We start from the raw sequence: 20,320 nt of genomic DNA on the forward strand, positions 1-20,320 counted from the left end.
AAGTGATGAGGCATTCTTGAAATGTTACCCCGCTTGTGGTGTTCGTCATTCTGCATGACTTAGTGATAGTTTTTGGTAGTGTTTGGTGCAGTGATCTTGAAGATTTCATTATTGCATCTGAACTGGAACCAGAGTATAACTTCTGTTTGGAGTGTTTTCAAAAAGAATATGTTATCTATAACAGACTTTTGTGTTCAGTTGTTTGCTGGTAACATTGGGGTAGATGTAGATTGACTTGAGCATTGTTCTGCAAAGTGTTCCTAAGAAAAGCAGTGTTTATGTCTGTAAACTAATTGATGTCAGGAAGAAATTCAGCTTCATGATAATAGGTACTCATACACATATATGAATTGTGTCCTGGGCCTGAAAAGTAATAAGGTTATAATTTTTTAATTAAGAAAGGTAGCATGGTTAGAATATTGTTTTCCCCTTATGTAAATTCCACCTAGGTAGAAGAGGGCAAATTTCAGAATGTAGAATCATATTAAAAGCAAAGGAGTAGAAAGTAATCAGATAGATGACAAAAGCACAGCCTTGCTAATTCAGTCACTAGTATCAGGTGAGCTGAAGAAAGCTGTTAATCAAGTGACTGTCTGCTTTTCTTCCTTTGGCACAGCACCACAAAATTCTTGTCTAAGGCTCTGCTCTTTCATAATTACACCATTGCATGATTCCCACAGAATTATTATTCTTGTTTTTTTTTAATGCAGTGTCATCTGAATCCTTGTCTTCCTTCATAATGCTTTTGACTCATTGTTAACTGCCTTTCAAATATTTGTCTTCCTGAATTAATTTTTTTCTCCCTCTTCAATGGTACGTGCACCAGTTCCATGCTCTGATGTCCTTTTCTAACACGGCTCAGTATCTCTTCAGAATATTATTCAAGAGTTATTTTAAGAACCTTGAGGATAGATTTCTCCTGAAAAATCAGCCTTACCTAATTAACTGTTCTATTTATTACTGAAAAACTTGAGAATGCAATGGCCTAGGAGCTATTGACATTCCTTCTTCCCTTTCTTCACCTCTGCTGATGGGTCATGCATGCTCTCTTGATAACACAAACCATTCACACACACATGCATATTTGTATGTGTATCTATGTGTACATGTTCTCTTCTGTATGGAATTTTTGTAAAATCCCCCCAAAACCCAACCTCCTGAAAAAACCCCTGCCAAACCAAATTTTAAAAAGGTACAAGTAGTTTGCTTTATCAAGGTAGTAGCATCATTTGCTGTTACTGTTAGCCAATTTAATGACTGCTTTGGCATACATGATGTCTTCTTTCTTCCCTGAGGCATAGAAGTTGAACATATCAGTGTCCTAACTGGAATACTGTTACTCCAACCCAGGTCTGTGTGATATTGTTCTATTAGAGGTTAAAATAAAGTGATATGTTCAGGGGGCTTGTAGGATATGAAGTGTGAAATTTCAATTGACAGTGGGCTTAAAATCCCATCGAGACTGAAAATCCCTTCGAGTTTCAAGAACATACAGTTGAAAAACAGTTTATGAAGTAACTTCTAAGGTAGAGAAAGCCTGAAGGATAAAGGTGCATTCTTTCCCCCTGCTTTTTCTCAAGCTAAGTGCAGTTATAAAGGTGATGATTGTTCTGTAAACTGTCATTATATCTTGGGAAATCCATGCGATAGTGATAACATAATTATACTTTTGTTTAGTTACTCTTGGATTTTGGCAGACTTCTTTCTAGATAAGCAGCATCTCTAATATGCAGTTTGCAGAGATGTACAGTCAAACAGGACAAAAAATATCAAGGTTTGTAAGTTTTCTTTTGTCAGAAAGACTGGAGCCATTTTGATTAGAGGCTTTTAAGTTACATGAGGAATTTTTTGACCTCTTGGAAGCTCATTAACAAATCTTGTCTTTTTCTTTTCAAAGCTTGCAGCAGTGTCTGATGTTTTTGTGGAAAACTACATCCCTGGAAAACTGGCTGAAGTGGGTCTAGGTTATGAAGACATTAAGAAGATTGCTCCTCACATAGTATACTGTTCAATAACAGGTATTTAAATTTCAATTTCTTGTGTTTATTATTACCTTTATTTTAATAAAAAATATACTTATAAAAGTCATGTAGTTGCATAGACCACATTATTTATATGTTATGTTGGTATCTGTTAATGTAAATTGAAAAACTAAATTAATTTGACTGTTCAATTCAGAAACAAGTATAATAAAATCAGGAGCCAGCACCTAGGTCAACAGCTTGTACAGAGTTCAACAGTGGCATTATTATGCCAGCCTGGCATGTTCCTGTTGACTTCAAAGGAGCCAGGACTGACTGGGCTTCTGGGATTTTGCTTTGAACTGGTAAAAAAATCAGTTGTTTTTTGGAGGATTATTTGTGTGTTTTTTTTTTCCCTCAACAGTTTTACTGTATCAGTTTACATATTGCAAATTTCTAATCGGGTAATCTCAATGTTCTTCACTGGCCTGAAACATCTCTCTACAGAATTATGTGGTTATATGCTTTTGGAAGTTTTATGTTACTTTGCTATGGTCTATTGCCTGGCAACTGAAATGACAGAAGAGTTGTGGGTACTTTATATACGTGCTAGGATGAATGAAAAAAGACATATGACCATCAGGAACTGCACACATGAAGAAATAGTTTTAAGTCTTAAAAAAACATTTGAATAAAACCCAAAATACCACAAAAATCTTCATCAAACACTAAAATTAAAGGATCTGTGCATGTAAAATCTACTGTTAAAACAGAGCTAAATTAAAACACAGAAGTTAAGATGTTTTTAGACTGATTTACAAAGCTGTTATGCCTCTGAGTTTCTGAAGAATAAATGGCTCTGGCTTTTTAATTACTAGGTGTTGATGTCGTTTAACAGGAGTTAAGTAGCTTTTTTCATTTCTTGTGATGTATTTATCATGTTTTCATGGAAAATATCTGAAGAAGACAAGAGCAGAAGGGCAATTGTATTCAGGGTTTGCTGGGAATCTCTTTGTTTAAATACATTTTTATATTGGTCAGTGGCTAGTTACCACATTGTTTTACACAATTGCTTGTGCATGTAATCTCTCAACTGGAATTTATCAAGTGGTTTCTGCATTTTTTCTTTAGTTACTGTACTCATAATTGATGAGAAATAATAAATTATATCCAAGCTACAATTGATGTGAGGTAGCTTGGCCTTTGGTTTGGTAAATTTATTTTCCCATTCGCATTGTCAGCTTCTGAATGCTTTTGCATTTTACTGATAATAGGCAAAAATGTTACTTGAAGAGAAGATTTAAGGAAAGATACAATTTCATTTCACAGAATCATAGCATTGTTTAGGTGGAAAGGATCATCTAGTCCAGCCTCCCTGCCCAAGCAGGGTCAGCTGGTTTCCCAGGACTGTGTGAAGCTGGACTGTGAGTATTTCCAGTTCTATCTGTTCTGTGTCTGATTGCCCTCACAGTAAAATCATTGTCCCGTGATCAGGAGAATTTGTCCGTTGCTTCTTGTCCTGTCAGTGAATCACAGGATCTTAAGCGTTGGAAGGGACCTCAAAGATCATCTGGTCCAATCCCCTTGCCAGAGTAGGGCCATTTAGCGTAGGTCACATAGGAACTCATCCAGATGGGTTTTGAATGTCACCAGAGAAGGAGACTCCACAATCCACCTGGGCAGCCTGTTCCAGTGCTCCCTCACCTGAACAGTGAGGAAGTTTTTCCTTGTATTTCTTTGGAACCTCTTATGTTCCAGCTTGTACCCATTGCCCCTTGTCCTGTCATTGGCCATCACTGAGAACAGCCTGGCTCCATCCTCCTGACACCTGCCCTTTATATATTTGTAAACATTAATGAGATCATCCCTCAGTCTCCTCCAAGCTAAAGAGCCCCAGCTCTCTCAACTCTTCATCATAAGGGAGATGCTCCACTCCATCATCTTTGTGAGCTCAATTCTCTCCACCAGCTCCCTGTCTTTCTGGAACTGAAGGGCCCGGAACTGGATGCTGCTGTGAAGGATCTGGCTTCCTCTTCTTCCTTTCCTCCTGCTGGATATCAATACACATTGCAAAGTTTCTCCTGAGCTTTCTCTTGTTTAGGCTGAAGAGTCTCACCTGTCTTGCCCTTTCATCATGTCCAATGCTCCAGTCTCTTAATCATGTTTGTGGTTCTGTGCTACTCTTGCACCACTAAGTCTTGTTCTGAAGAGCCCAGAACTGGATGCAGTACTCCAGGTGTGGACTCTCCCTCTAGTCACAGGGCCCTGGGATTCCTGAGGAGGGCCATCTTCGATCCTCTAGTCAATACTGCAAAGAAGATATGAAATCGCTCTACTTTCTCTATGCCCACTGTTACTAGCTTCCCTACTCCATTCTGCAGTAGGTTCAGGTCTTCCCTAGTCATCTTTATGCTGTTGATTTTCTTGCAGATTACTTTCTTACTGCTCTTTAAGTCTTTTGCCAACTTAACTCAAGCTCAGCCTTGGTTTTCCTAGCCATATAGTTGCACAATTAAACAGCAGCTCAGTGCTGCTTCCAGATCACTTGTGTGTGCTTCCACCTCTTACACAGTTTCATCTTACTGTCCAAACAAGTTGGACAAAAGTCATACAATTTTGCTGTCTAAACCTTTGTGTAACACATAGTCTATAGTTACACATGATGAAAGGCAAACATATATATAAATACATAACTAAAGACTCTTTTTAGAAGTTCTTTCATGGACTATGATAATCTTATAAAACAACTTGAGGTCTTAAGTTATGGTTGCTTAAGTCTTGGACATCCAACAGATGACAAGGAAGATCTGTTTAAGGATGGTGTATCTTCTTGAAATAAAGACATAAAATCTGTAGTAAGGTCAGAAATCAATGAAGTCAAGGCAAGAAACAGCAAAGTCTCATTCTAAGCATATTAAAAGAAGCAACCAGACCAAATGTACCTTTGTCACAGAAGACATAGTGGTGATACTTGGGCAGTAAGGTTGTTTTTTTTCAAAACGGTCAGAGAACTGATTTAAGAAGAAAAGAATTCCTCATTGATTTCTAAAAGCTCTGTGGCTTGATTCTAGATGTTGCAATTCAGAACTGTTTTGTGTTGTGGTTGACTACTACATTCCCACTGTTCTATTCTTTTTTTTTCTATTTTTATTTGTGAAGAGGGATGGGCAAAGACTAAAGAAATTGAAAAAAAATTCTTTTTTTTTTAAACTCTTAACTTTCAAATACCTGATGGAGGGGAAAAAAAAAAACCCAAACCCCAGGCACTTAGATTAGCAGGTCAGATTAAAACATGAATGCCTATGGAGAGAGACCAAGAGAACTCTTTTGTTTTTCCATCACTAATAAGGCTAAACATACAGCAAAGCAGTTTGGTAAAAGCAATGAAGCATCTTTGTTGGTAGCAGTTATGTACACTGCTGCTTATTATGGAGAAGGTAAGGGAATTTCCATACTTGACTTGTTTTCTGCAAGGGATCAATTTGAGAAACTCTCTTAAATCAAAATAAAAGTCTTTTAGAACAAATTGGTAAATGGATATTTAAGTCACCTGTAGCAGTATATCTGAGCAAGGTGAAGTTTTGGTCTGATACTGTGTTAAGATATATCATGACTTTGCCAGTGAAAGCACTCAAAAAAGTAACTGAACATGTCAAGCTGTTCATGTAAACATAGAAAGTAACTCCCTTTCCTTTTCCGAAGCAAACAGTGCACTTAATTTGCAATAATTTGATTTTGCAAACCATCTCTCAACTGTGTTGCTTGTTATTTATGGTGTTTGAGTGTTTTTCTTTGTCTTTCGGGTTCCTGGATGTGGAGGCCTATTAAAAATAGTGGACCTATGGGTCCAGAAATTTGTCTGTCAGCAGCATCATGGATGTTTTAACACTGGGTATTGCCATGTTTGACCCAGGAAGCAGGTTTATTTAAGTTCAGGTGTCCAAGTTGAATGACTGTTCTTGTGAGAGATTGGTGCAGAGAGCAGGTCACTGCCTTCTGAAGGGCCATCAAAGAGGGCTCAGTTCCCCTGAATCAATGGGAGCCCTGCTTGTGACTAAGAGGGGAAGAGTTGGTGCTAAAGTTGAATGAACTGAGACCCCCTAAATCTAGTAGGTTCCTGAGAGCTCAGATGTAATAGTTCATAAAGAGACCAAGAGAACAATCAAAAGTTATGTTAGTAGTGCTATAGAAAGTAATGTGTATATAAAATGCCTTGTTAGGGATATGGAAAATATGAGTTAAGGAAGATCCAAAGAGATGTACCGTTTGTCAGATGTAAGAGATGTGCTGGCCTAGAACATGGAATTAAATGGGCTGGTTGTCTTCCCAAATGTTGAAAATTGTTGAGACAAATTATCTTGGTTACAACACTTTTAACATCTGAACAGTGGATTTCATCCATTATTTGCCATCTCATATACAGGCTGTATGTACAAGAGATAATAGAAATATGTTCGTTCTCAAGCTCTGTGAAGGGTAATGGATACACAATATAACGTGAGTTATGTTCTGAAGTCTCTGAACAGAGGATTGTTATGCTGTTTAACTCTGACAGTTTGGAGTATTCATTTTTTAAGGGTGTGTTTTATATATCATAACTATTGTTAACAAGAGAACTTACATTGGTCGTTGTTAATGACTATCATGAAGTGTATTACATTTTGGATGTGAGAACATGTACAGACATTTTAGCATAAATTGGATTATAACTAAGTAACCAAGAAATAAACATGTCCATTGTGTCAGAAACAAAGTGTTTTTCCAACTTTAATTTTTGATTTTCTTGGGTTTTTTCTTACTAGTCAGCATACATGCTGAAGACATTATAGCTGATTAATTTAATAAATTACAAATAATTCCTGGACACTACTTCCCATATCCTTTTAGTTAACTCATCAATGAGACTGGATATCATCTGGAATGTTTTGAATCCTTATTTTTGGAGCTATGTTACCTTTCAAGTTTAAACTTCATAGGTATGGAATGCAATCAATAAACACGTAACTTGAAGGAATCACTTTCACCTTACAGCATAACTTGTATAGCAGCTGTGATCAAGATGTCTTAAATGTTATTTTTTTCCTCTCATTCAATTGTTGAATGCAAGTAAAATAAATTAAATTGAGTATTTAAACTCTTTTAAATTTAAAGCCCATTCAAAATATGACAAGAACTTTTCTGACTCAAGACTGTACCATGTCCTTCCTTTGTGCTACTTCAGAGTGTGCTCAAAGGGTTCTGCCATAATATTTGGAGGAGTAGTGCTTGATTTTTTTTTTTTTTTTTTTTCTTTTTAAGACTGTTATTTATGACAAGATCTGAGTGGAAATATGGGTCTTGCATTTGTCTTCAGACCTCAAGAGTCGCTGATAGTACTGAGTGATAGCCTTTTCTTCTTAAGGGCTCACCTTTTAGGACATTTTTGTCCCAGTCACCAGCTGGTTCAGCACCTGTGACTGTGTTTTGCATGTGTGGTTATAGTGATAGTAGCCATTACCTGGGGATAGATTAGATGATTTGCTAGATCCCTGAAGCGGTTCAGATGCTGAATGAGTGCTCTCCTTGTGATACTGTTCATGTGTGCCTGTTACATAGGAATTTCTATTTCATACTGCTTGATGTTGAGCCAGATGGTGCTGGGCTGCCTTCAGAGTACATCAAATTGGTCCTGTGGTCATGAACAGCTCATGTCTGCAATCTGTAATATAACAGCACCTGTATGTATTCCATTAAACTCATTTCTCCATCTGAATGGTAGGTAAAATATCAGAGATGTCATCAGCTTTCTTTTCATCTATTATTTCCTTTGACCTCCTTGCTTTGAGTTGTGGTATCACCACAAAATCTTGTTGAACCAGTTCTAGTACTGTATGGTTCCTTCTAGTCTTCCTTTCTCCTCGCTTCTGGTGAGATGAGTATTTCTGTTCTTCTCAGCCTCCCACCTACATGATGCTGTTGTGCTCTCTTCTTGATCTTTTTGTCAGATCCACATCCCTTTCTGTTCTGCACCCTCCCTGTGCTCTCTCCTAGCTGTGATTGATCAGCTCAACCTGTTCAGACCCCATCTCTGCAGTTTAGTTGCTTGCAAAACACCTGTTTCCCTTGCCTCTTTTGGCTTCAGGCTCACATTTTCTCCTAACCATCTCCTTTTCCAGCTAATCACGTTCTCCAGTCCTTCAGAACCTTCACTCTAAGCTTTGTTTCTTTTTTCTGTTTCTCCTTTCTTGCATTGCCGTGCTTGTAGGAATGGAGCAGAGGAGATGTGCTTGGTTTTTGTGTGCTGTTGTCATGCACATCAAATGTAAGCACTAAATATAAACAAAAACTGGGCTAGAACATGTTCAGCTTGTCTATGGGGACAGTGTACATACATTTGTCAGACCAAATAGAGCGTGCACTTCATGGATTGAATCTTTGGAGATGTCAGCCATGAAGCACTAAGAAGTATTTCCTTGGCGAGTGTCTCTTTCCCAGCCCCCATGACACCTTAAAGCTGGATTTAAAGATTTCTCTAGTGGAAATAAAAAGTAACAGCATAAATAAAAGAGCATAGCCATGACAGAAAGGGCTCCTTTCAAGTCTTAACTCCAAAGACCACAAGTTCTTGAGGTGTTAATAAATCAGCTCGAAGTTGTTTTTTTCTAATGTAGCAAAGCATTTCTATGAGAAACATTCTGTGAGAGACTCTGGAGATGCTAAAAATTCTCATTCTTATAGAACTTAAAGATCTAGATTGGACTCTGCTACATAAAATGCTTTTTGTTAATGGAACATATATGGAGGTGTCTGGTTCAGCTGAATGGGCACGTGTTGGAGCAGGATGGGAAACAATGCTCCTTAGAAATCAGAAGATATGCTATTTTATAACAGCCATATTTGAGCAACTTTTCTTAAACACAGGAATAATGTTTGTATGGAATTGCCCCTTTCCAAGATTAGGAGTGTTGTGAATTATTAGTAAAATGTACAGTGTAATTTTTCAGAAAGGCCAGGGTGATATGGAGGTGAAGAGTTTAGACATAAGTAAACCAGATGCTATGTCCTTTATGGCCTGATTTGCAAATGGATTTCCTTATCCAAACAGCTGTGTTTGAATATATCCAGCCTTCCAGTGGCTCTTGCAGGCTCATGAAGGTTTCCAGGACATTTCCCAACGTTCCTGCTGTTTTTGAGTACTCTTGAGCTCCAAATTGAATGTTCTCACTCAAAAATTGGATTTACTGAATCTAATTTTGGAAGTAGTTTAAATAGAATATATTTTGACAGTTCTGTGGTTGAGATGGGTTTAAGTTTTTGAAAATTGTCTAATTAACCATGTCACAGGTCATGAGGGACTAGTTCTCTCTGTGTGTGTGTGTTGCTTCCATAAGAAAGTACCAGTTTCTCTCTGGACAGGAGGGGGCACTGTTTAAAAGGACAACATTATTTTCACATCAAAGCACTTCCCCCCCCCCCCCCCTTCTTAAAGCTTTTGAAGGCAATATGTTTTGAAGGAATTTGGTAGTTTGTTTTTGAATGATGAAAGTTACTTCTCAGGTTCTCTGCCCCTTCCCCTTGCTCAGCTAATTTCAAGCAATTGCTCTTGCTTTTCTCTTGTACAGGTTTTGCTGAAGATAGTGATCTAGGAAGTAATGCTTTGTATCATGTGCAGGTTGCTTTGTATGTTGCTCATGGCATTACAAAATCTTGTTTTAATATTTTTTGGCATTTGATTTCTTAAAATAGAAATGTGATGCTTTGTTTTCTGCCTTTTAAAGAAATTCTGTTCTTGTAAAGACTTTTTGGTGTATTTATGCATAAAAGAAATTGCATACCTAATGATGATAATAGAAAAATCTTAGAAATATCCTTAGTTAAACCAAAAATAAAAAGATAAGATTTTGGGGATTGTTATTTTTATTAACTTAGAGTTACTGTAATGAGTCACATTTCTTGGAGATTTACAGTCTCTCCACCAAAGAACTTAATCTTAACTTTGAATTTAAAGATATTTTGATTGTTAATTAATTGGTTTTGTGTTTGTTGGCAAATAATTTTGTAAAAAGGAAAAAACTAGGTGGAAAGAATGGTAAACAAGTAGTGTTGTGTGTCACCTGAGTTCATTGGGGCTGGATCTAGAATTACTGTATATGTAGCTTTTATTTGCTGTAGTAAGTCCTTAAGATCCATAAATGAGCACTTTTCTTCTCATGGGAAGATGTAACGTTATACATATGACTCCAGTATTTTCACAACAGGAAAGAGAAGCCAACCGCAGCATGTTTGGCTGGGCAAAGGCTACCCAAAGTATTCTTCAAATCCTCTAATTTGTGAATGAACTGTGGCAAGATGTGGAATTGCCTTGGATTAGGTACAGTTTGTAGACTTCCTCTCACCAAATGACTCTGGCCTATAAAATTATAGGTAACGTGGAGTGTCTGTGTCTTTTTGCCCAATCCTTCCCTTGGTGATGAAACCCTTATGGTTTCTAGATGGTTATCCTTTGGATATAATTACCTGATGCAAATTGTGAGAGTACCTGCCAAGAAAATAATAGAATCATAGAATGGTAGGGGTTGGAAGGGACAGTGATAGATAGCTTCCTGAAAAAACAGAGTGCATTTCATAGTATGGTATCATTTGACAAAATAATTTCTCGGTGTGGTAAAGTATTTACTGATAGCCGAGAAGCAGGGAAATAAGTTGTCTTCAGAAGCTGTCTCAAGCAATAGCTGGAGTTGTCACTAAATAGCCACTGTAGAAACAGTCTTGATTATTAATTTGTTCAAAAGACATTACAATTTCCCACCCATATTTACTAAAAAAGGAGTTGGTGAGTTGTGTTATTTGTAATTATAAAGAAGAAAAATGACCCTAAAACAAGGCACAACAAAATAGGAGGGGGGAAAAAAATAAACAAGAAAGAAGGCAAAAAAAGCCTGCATAGCAAAAGGCATGGGCTGCTTAAGCCAAATAGCTAGTGCATGCAGTATGGTCTTCAGAATGAAATGGAAAGTAAGCAAATTAAATGAGAATTTAAAGAGTTACAATGGTATTTTAAATGGATTAAAAGCAGGAACAATTTGGAGAATGAGATAATTAAGCAAGTTGGAAACTGCAAGAAAGAGGATTGCTGTCTTGGTACAAGCCTTCAGTAAAAGATGTTTGTAGAGAAATTTCAACAGATGAATTGTTTTCTAATAGTAGACGATCTGCACTATAGGAGACTGATAGGTCAAAAGAGACATTGCCAGAACGAACTGGGTATCATGATTCCAGTAGTTCTTAATGTGGTTTAAAAACAAGGTCTGGAAAACTGACTGTTATAGAAGTCTGAAATAAACACAGAAATCACAGTTTTGCAAGGTATGAATTTAAGTAGTGACAGTGATTGAATGAAGCCTTTGGAGGGATGTTGTGATTCAGGCCCAGCCAGTAATGAAGCACCACGCAGCCTGTTGCTCACCCCTGCATCCACTCCCACTCTCGTTAGGATTGTGGAGGCCCCAGCGAGATGGGAGGAAAAAAGACAACCAAGGGCCTTGTGGATCGAGAAAGGGGCAGGGAAAGCTCACTGCCATTTATAGTTCTGGGCAAAACAGACTTGACTACTCAGCTTAAGGAAGAAAGTATGAACAGTTTAATCTACTACCAGCTAGAAACAGAACAGATGGAAAGCAAAAGACAGAGAAGGATGATCAGAAAAATGCAACCAGCACTTTAAAATTGTCCCCCAGCTCTCCCTTCTTCATGGGTTCAGCTCACTGCTCCTGATATCTCTACCTCCTTCTCCCTCAATAGCGCAGGGGGGTAGAATCATAGAATGGCAGGGGTTGGAAGGGACCTTTAGAGATCATCTAGTCCAACCCCCCTGCAGAAGCAGGGTCAGGTCGCATAGGAACATGTCCAGATGGGCCTTGAAGATCTCCAAGGAAGGAGCCTCCACAACCCCTCTGGGCAGCCTGTGCCAGGGCTCCCTCACCTCAACAGTGAAATAGTGTTTTCTTATGTTTAAATGGAACTTTTTGTGTTCCAGCTTCATTTCTTTACCCCTTGTCCTGTTGCTAGATACAATAGAAAAAAGGGATGTCCCAACCTCCTGATACCCACCATTTATAAACTTGTAAATATTAATGAGATCCCCCCTCAATCTCCTCTTCTCCAGACTAAACAGCCCCAGTTCCCACAGCCTTTCCTCATAAGGAAGATGCTCCAGTCCCTTGATCATCTTTGTAGGGAATGGGGCATGTGGTCAGTCTCTCACAGCTGGGATCTACTGCTTCGCTCTTCTCAGAGGAGGAGGACTCCTCACATTCTTCCTCTGCTCCAACGTGGGGTCCTTCCCATGGGGCACAGGCCCTAAAGAACCTCTCTGGTGTGAGCCCTTCCCAAGAGCTGCAGCTCCTCAAACTTCTTCAGCAGCAGAACTTCAGGCACCTTCTGCTGCAACACTGCCCTCCCACAGAGTCACAGCTCCTCCAGGCACAGTCACCTCTGGTGTGGGGTCTTTAAAGAGGTGGTGAGAGATCTCAGCTTCACCATTCATCTCTGTGGGATGCAAGCAAACAGCTGCTGTCTCAGCATGGGATGAAGGGGAGTCTCTGCTCCAGCACACCACCTCCTCTCTTTGCTCACTGACCTTTGGGTCTGCATGGTCACTTCTCTCTCATCCAACTCCTTCCACCACCTTCAGAAAAGAGGGGACAACCCTCCTCTTCTGGTGGCTTCTTAAAAAGTGATTATGGAGGTGCTCAACTGACTCAGCCCCAGAAGTGGGTCTGACTCAGAGCTGGGGATTGTTTCGAGCAACTTCTTACAGGAGCCATCTTTACAGCCTCTTCCTTGTTACCAGAAACAGCCCCACACAAACCCATGATGAGGGGAAAAAATGTGAAGCTTCTACCTGAGCTTGATTTAATTAAAAATAGAGCCTCCCAGCACTGGAAAAGAAAATCAAGCCTCTTCAATCTGTTCATCTTCGCATTATTCAGTTGGAAGAAGGACAAATTAAAGACTTGATCTGTCATTTTTTTTTTTTTTGATGGCTTGAAGTTGTCTGTGAGTGGGCAGTTAATACAAGTTAGTAATCAGGATCTAGAGAGAAAATAGTTTGTAAGAAAGGTTTTTGAGGAGTTAAGTAGCAGGCTAGATTTGTGGTGACACAAATCAGTTTTGGAACAATGTAATTGCCTATTTATAATAGAGTAATAAACCTTGTGGTTTATATTTTGACTGTAGTAAAGTTTTTGACATGTTTGAGTACTGCTTTCAGGAGCAAGCTAGGGAAATGTGATGTACAGAAGATAATTTAAAAATTAGTTCGAGTGATCAGAAACTCTGATAGCTTTTGTGTTATATAACTATAATAACTATTGCTATTTGATAACTGACAGGGAAAACAATACCTCAGAACTGATGTTTCTGGATATTTTTGCTCAAAATAGGTGATGGAATAGAATAAGGATAAACCCCAAATCCTTATGTGGTCATGAACTATAAGATGTTTGTTGTAGATTTTGGAGTTGAGAGGCAGGAGGAGTCTGGAGCTGTTTTGCAGGTAGAAGACACCACATTCTTTACAGCCTTATACTGTCTTTTAAAGTGGTTTCTGGGAGTGTGGCTAACTCTCAGAAGAGTATGGAGAAGTGATCTCAGCAACTCTGCTCATTTTTTCTGACTTTGGAAAGTGTTTTAAAGCATTTCCAACAGTCACTGTCTCAGCACAGCCCCATGGGCATTTGTAATGAAATCCTGGTGTAGGAGCTGCACTTGAATGGCCTGAGAGCTCCATGCATTTCTGAAGGCCCACAAAGCTGAAAGAGTAAACTTATGCACAGGATTAGAAGTAAAAATTATTTTGACCAAATTGTTTATACAAGTGAAAGAGAAAGGGCAGAATTAAGGGTTGGAACAAGTCCAATGTACTGTACTCAATCAGAAATAAGAAGTCTTTTTAATATAATATGGGGAACACTGGGTTAGAGAAGGATTCTCAGAAGATGTAGTAATGATAGGACATGATTGAAGTTGTACATGAGACAATAATGTCATTGTTAGATGAAAGCCTTTTACCATATTGGATTATGAAAGACAAATATGGCTTAAATAACTTTCTTTGCCCTGTTCCAAATTGGTAAGGTCTCAGGTAAGGATAAGTCTGCTTCAGGGTACCGTATTTAAACAATTATGTGGATAACTGAAGAGATGAGAGATGAATAGTATATGAGAGATGAACAGTATATAGGTGAAAAACATTGCATATGAAAGGTAGCTTGGAAATCTCCTTTTCTTTTTTTCCTAAAAATGTGCTGCTCTGATCAGAAGAAACTACTGTGACCACCTAGCTATCTCTTGCTAATGCATGCTGTACATTTTCACATAGTAGTTCTTACATGAAGATCCTGATAGTATGTGAAAGCATCAAAATATCCTTGTTTAACGTGTGGAAGTAGCTAAAAGGCTACTTGATGTTCAAAGAATGAGAGCTTTAGAAAATACAATCCTAAGAAAAAATTGAGTGCTAGTAACTAAAAAGAGTTCAGGCATGACAGTTGGAGAAGTGTATTATATTTGGTTTTCAGGAAGTAATTGGGAATACAATAAGAATTATACATTATACAAGTATACTATTAGATATTATCTTTCTCAAGAATAGTAGACAAAGGCATCCTGTGAAGCTGAAAGACTGGATATTTAAAATTAGTAGTGTGTGGTGGAGAAACCTTTGCCTTTTAATATTCTGCAGAGTTTGCTGCAGATGTAGACCAAGATTCTATTAGAATTTAAAATAAAGTAAGTAATTCTATAGGTCAGATGAACAGGCACAATTATTAAGGTATTCAGTGGGTTTGGAACAAGCCAGCAGATGACTATTGGCTTTTTCAAATACTGACCTAAGTGGTGTCAGTTATTTGTTTGCACACCTCAGGATCAATACGTGAAAGAAATTTGATAATCAGTTTAATGATGATCTGATTTTCGGAAGAGTAGTTTATGGTATGACTTTGCAGATTTTTGATGCAAAGAGAGATCAGATGAATACTTGGTTACTTTTCTGCCCTGCACTAGTGTGCTGCTTCGTAATTCTCAGTGGAAACTCCTTATTTGCACAGACTGGTGACTGATTCCTTTTGCAGTAAAGAACTAGCTTTATGGCATGCAGCAGAGCTTTAAGAGATGGCTGTGCTTCTCATTTGCAATTACTCTGATATCTGAGGTTGCCATCAATATGTAATCAAATGTACTGATGTTTATAAGACTATTACTTCTAAATATGAATTTCTGCAAGAGTTGAGAATAGCTGTAGTTTATAAAGGGCAAGGGTTAAGTATTATAGGGCAATAATCTCTTAAAGAAGTTAAAGAAAAAGTTGCAACTGGAAGTTTGCTTGATGTAAATCAAGCCAAGGACTTCTTCCTCCGCTGCCAGGGAGTAGGATAGGTTTTCAAACTGTCATTCCTTCCTACTTGTATGAATAAAGTAGCTAAAGAATTTCATGTGAAAATTGTATTCTCTGTTTGTGTTGCACTGTATTGAAAAGTACAATGTCGACAATTTAGTATTTTGAAAAAAAATATTAATGTGTAAGAGGTAGTTTTGTATCATCTTATGAGTCCAAGCCACCTGATTTGTTTCTAGACATATAAACAGATTTGTGGCTTGTCCTGAAAAGCTTTTAGTCACGTGTCACTTAAGTGTCCAAGTTGTGTCAATTTTTCCTTTTTGGCTGAACTATCAAACCAGAAAAAAAATGATGTAAAACGGCAAAGAGTTTGTGAGGAAATTAATTGGCAGAAATGCAGATCTCCAAACACTACTTTGATGTAAAAACCTACTTAAAAAAAATATAGTTTAGGAAAGAAATCACTTGTTCCTGTGAATGAAGAAACAATTTTCTTCTTTTTTTCTAAGCAAGCAATCTATCACTGTGGCAGTGCATTGGAGAATTGAGGGTGGTTTCATGTGAGATATAGTTCTGCTGGTAAATTCCCTGAGAGAAAAACTTTGATCTATTCGTGTAGTTTCTTTCCTTTAAAAAAGTAAATTTTTTAGGGCAGTCAGAGTACATTTCCACCACCTGATAATGGTGTGTAGGGAAAAAATAATGGAGGTATCACTAAACCAGTATGCCCTAAGGTATTAGAGCTTTTCTGGTCTAAATGATTGAATCTTCTCCCATGGTTGTAGCAGTATATGCTGTTGATGTACTCTCAGTATTTCTGTAGGACCAAAAGATTATTTGTGTAAAAGTGGCACTTCGGGAAAGAGAATCTTGAAAGAAATATCCATTGATTTAAAGGGAGGGGGTGCTATAGCTGAGGCTTCTGAAAATTGCCCATATCTATTTAGGGACTGTCATGTTTTAAAGACTTGCTTAAAGAGATGTCCTGTAGAAAAGGACCTGGACGTGTTAATCAACAGCCGGCTGAACATGAGCCAGCAGTGTGCCCAGGCGGTCAAGAAGACCAGTGGCATCCTGGCTTGTATCAGAAATAGTGTGACCAGCAGGACCAAGGAAGTGATTGTCCCACTATACTCAACGCTGGTGAAACCTCACATCAAATACTGCGTCCATTTCTGGGCCCCGCACTATAAGAAGGACATTGAGGTGCTGAAGTGTGTCCAGAGATGAGAAACAGAGCTGGTAAAGGGTCTGGGACACAAGTGTGAGGAGGAGTGGCTGAGGAAGCTGGGGATGTTCAGCCTGGAGAAGAGCAGGCTGAGAGGAGACATGATCACTCCCTACAACTACCTGAAGGGGAGTTAGTAGAGGTTGATCTCTTAACTCCAGTAATGAGTAATAGAACACGAGGAAATATATTTAAGTTGCACTTGGGGAGATTTAGATTGGATATGAAGAAGAACTTTTTCACTGAGAGGGTTATGAAGCGTTGGAACAGGCTGCCCAGGGAGGTGGTGGAGTCACCATCCCTGGAGATATTTAAAAGATGCGTAGTTGAGGTGGTGAGGGATATAGTTTAGTTTAGTGAAGGGCTTGGCAGTGTGAGATGAGTCATCGGACTCGATGATCTTAAAGGTCTTTTTCAACCATAATGGATCTATGATTCCTTTTGACAATAAATGTTGAGATGATATTGTGTCTCTGCTTCGCTCTGCCTTGTAAAAAGCCAACTATAAAGTGCCCAAACCCCCCTTTTTGGGGTTGGCATGAGATGCTTTGCAGAACAGGGTCAACTGCCTTAGGATTGGTACTTTGTGGCAAATATTTTTTCCCCAGAGTAAAATGCTTAGAGTATTTATCACCACTACTTTAGTGGTGGGCTTGGCAGTGCTATGTTAGTGATTGGACTCCATTATCTTAAGGGTCATTTCCAACCACAATGATTCTATATGGAGTATAAACTGCAAACCTAACTACATGAGATTTTATTTTTTTATGTTCTATATCTATATATTTGTCTTAATTTCTTCTGTTTGCGAAGATCTAAATCTTTCCTGTTGTCTTTTTTGTATGATAGGTGATCCATCTGCAAACAGATGTTTACTGGATGCTTTTCTGGACACAAATGAAAACTATTTTATCAATGTGTTAACATAATATGGGAAAAACTATTATGTCTTAGAGGAAAAAAAAATCCTTGTAATTTTGAATAAGATTGGGGAAAAAAATGATTCCATTGTTAATTGGAGTTGTGAACTCCAGTTGTTTGTGTCTTAATACTTATTTTTGAGTCAGTTTTACAAGCCTGGATAATAGGATTTGTATTTTGAGGATTGCTTGTTCAAATATTGTAGTGGTGTTCAAAATCCTCACAGATTTTTTGTTGTTGTTGTTTATTCTTGTTTATATTGTAATTAAGTAGGTTGAAAGTGTCTGTTTACTCTAAGCACCTGAAACTTCAAAAAACCCCCGAGTCCCCCCATCCCCTCCAACAAAAACAAAAATCCCCCAAAACCCAAACTCGTATCAGGAAGATTGTCAGCTGCAAAATGTTGGAAGCTGAGAGAGTACTCAAGAAAAGTATTAAATAGGCTTATCCTGTTTGTTTTGGCATCTGTTTTACCCCATTCCTGGAGACAGAATATGTAGCTAGCTGGACCTTGAGGCTGATTGTTTTCATATTCCTGTGCTACTCCATGATTTTCAGACACCAGCTCAACTTTTATACCCATTAGCACAGCTCAGTCATCACAAGGACAGTCCTTTCAGCGTTAACAATAGAACTGTTTCCCAAATACCAATTGCAGGACTAAATCCTCTTAAATACACCTTTACAACCCATTTAGGGGACATGAGTTTCCAAAAGGTCACAGAATAAAACCTGAACCAGCAAAGTTTTTCAGAGGTGTGTTGCAGGGTGTCTCAGCTTAGTAGTTTTTAATTGCAGGAGAAGCAAAATGGTCTTGACTGGAGTCTCAGTTTCCTGGGGGTGATGGCAACAATGTGTTTTAACCTATATTGCACACAAAAAGTGTGTATTCAGTTCAGAAGTGATTGAAATGTAAGTCTGGCAAAGATACCTTTTTTAGACAGTTTCAAAACAAAACCGAAGCTTAAAGGTATCTTCTTGTCCAGGACTGACGTAGTTATGCTCTGTCAAGATGCAGAAGCAAAGGACAATTTTCCCACTTAAAAGAAATTAATGTTACTGGTGGATTTAGATGTTTGGCTTTTTCCCTGCTGCTTGCTAAATTGGAATATTGGGATCCCAAATGGGAGGCTTCTGAAAAATTCAGCTTGACAAACTTTTTGGAACTGGGCATAAAGCTATTTTCTATACATCAAGCTTCTGTCAGCACAGTTATGTCAGTCAGGAACATAAAGAGGTGTGAACACTGACTGGTTTAGCTGTTCCAGCACCAGCTGTTAGCAAAACTTTTGCTGGTGAAATTAGTCTGCTCAGCAATGTGTCTCAGTAAAGGGTTTTATTCTAGTGTGAAGGCTAATTTGGTCTGGAAAGCTCTATTTGCCCTATATTTGCAATGCTTTGCCAGTACCTCTAGAGTACTCAAGGGCTTTGGAATTGATGCAGATCAAACTTCCAAAATGTATCAGTAATCCAAGCTAACATGAAAAGGGTGGGAGCTGAAAGGAGGTGTGTTGAAACAGATGGGAGCTGACAGGACCCTTCCTCTGTTGGTAGGATTGATATCCTTGTATGATTCAGATCTGCTGTACACTTCCAGGAAGGTGGGCTTTTTAGCTGAGTAACTCTAAATCTTTGAGTTTATGCTGCTTCTGTAATCAGCGCAGTAGCAGCAGCTAGAGTGCACTTTTAGGTGTTTTTCTGTGATTGAGCTAGCCTTTTGCATTGGCATTAAGCATCCTTGCAGGAGGACTTGCTGGTTTTGTTTTTTTACCACTATTATTTCTTCAGTCACACATAATTTGAATGTCCAAAAATACTGTGAGTTTAGGAATAAGAAACAGTTGAAAATGAGTGCTGTTCTGAAACACTCTATTCCCATTTGTTGTCCCATATGAAGCATACATGGAGTTTCAGGAACAAGTCGTAATTCTTCCTTGCTTTAAAATTAAGTATTGACTTTCAGCTGTGCATGGAAGTAATATTTTTCTTATGACTTCACGCTTGCTGCTTGTTCTTTCATCTAAACAGCAGTATTTTGTATAAAAACTGAAACTTCAGAGTTTTGGACTCTGTCCTAATGAAGAATACCATAGCAGACAGAGAGCCTGTGAGTCGTAAGGCTTGACACTGGGTTAGTTTACAATGAATGAAACCAGATTAGGCACTGAAATCCTGGATATGAACAGCATAGCAACACAGTACAATTGTGGAGACACTTACTGATGGTTTAATGTTTGTTTTTCAGTAGCTATTATACTTGGACTGATGCCTAGCTAAGTTAACAGAAATAAAATGGAGATTTTAGGCAGCTTCAGAAACCTTGCATTAAGCTTTTGTAAAGCAGTATTTACTGTGTTTGAATTCTAATACTCTAAAGAGGAGACCCAAGAAAAGATCACCAAGTGTTTTATGTATTACTACTAAAGATTTCTCTGCTGGTTTCCAACCGAAATATTTTTTCAAGGAATATCCTGTCTTGTAGCCTTCTTATCTGCTTCGTGTTTCGTTAATCTCTCTTCTTTGTCTGATGGATTTATGTCGTATGAAGACTGTAGGGTTTTTTGTTTTACTGTTAAATAGTCAGATTTTGAGATTTCACCAAAAAGATGAATATGACTTATTAAAATTGTGCAAAGACCCGGTGTCTTTGTACATATTCATGGTATTTTCTTTGGATATTGTTAGATTGGTAGGAAGACTGTAAGTAGCTGGTGTTGACCTGAAAATGTTTTCCAGTATGCATATGGTCTTCATTACTTCTGTTTTAAAAATACTGTGATTAAAGTAAAACACTTTGTCAGTAGCTAACAAAGAAAAAGAAAACAGTTT

General features: G+C 38.2%; 1 protein-coding gene across 1 annotated transcript in view; it reads left to right on the forward strand.

Annotated features, from left to right (window-relative positions):
* SUGCT (succinyl-CoA:glutarate-CoA transferase) overlaps positions 1-20,320 on the forward strand; it is a 325,436-nt gene that overhangs the window by 12,081 nt on the left and 293,035 nt on the right. Inside the window, exon 6 of the mRNA XM_061996874.1 lies at positions 1,898-2,018. Coding sequence (XP_061852858.1) covers positions 1,898-2,018 — 121 coding nt within the window. The remainder of the gene's footprint in view (positions 1-1,897; positions 2,019-20,320) is intronic.

The sequence above is a fragment of the Colius striatus genome, chromosome 5 (genome assembly GCF_028858725.1).
Source record: "Colius striatus isolate bColStr4 chromosome 5, bColStr4.1.hap1, whole genome shotgun sequence".
Classification (NCBI taxonomy): domain Eukaryota; kingdom Metazoa; phylum Chordata; class Aves; order Coliiformes; family Coliidae; genus Colius; species Colius striatus.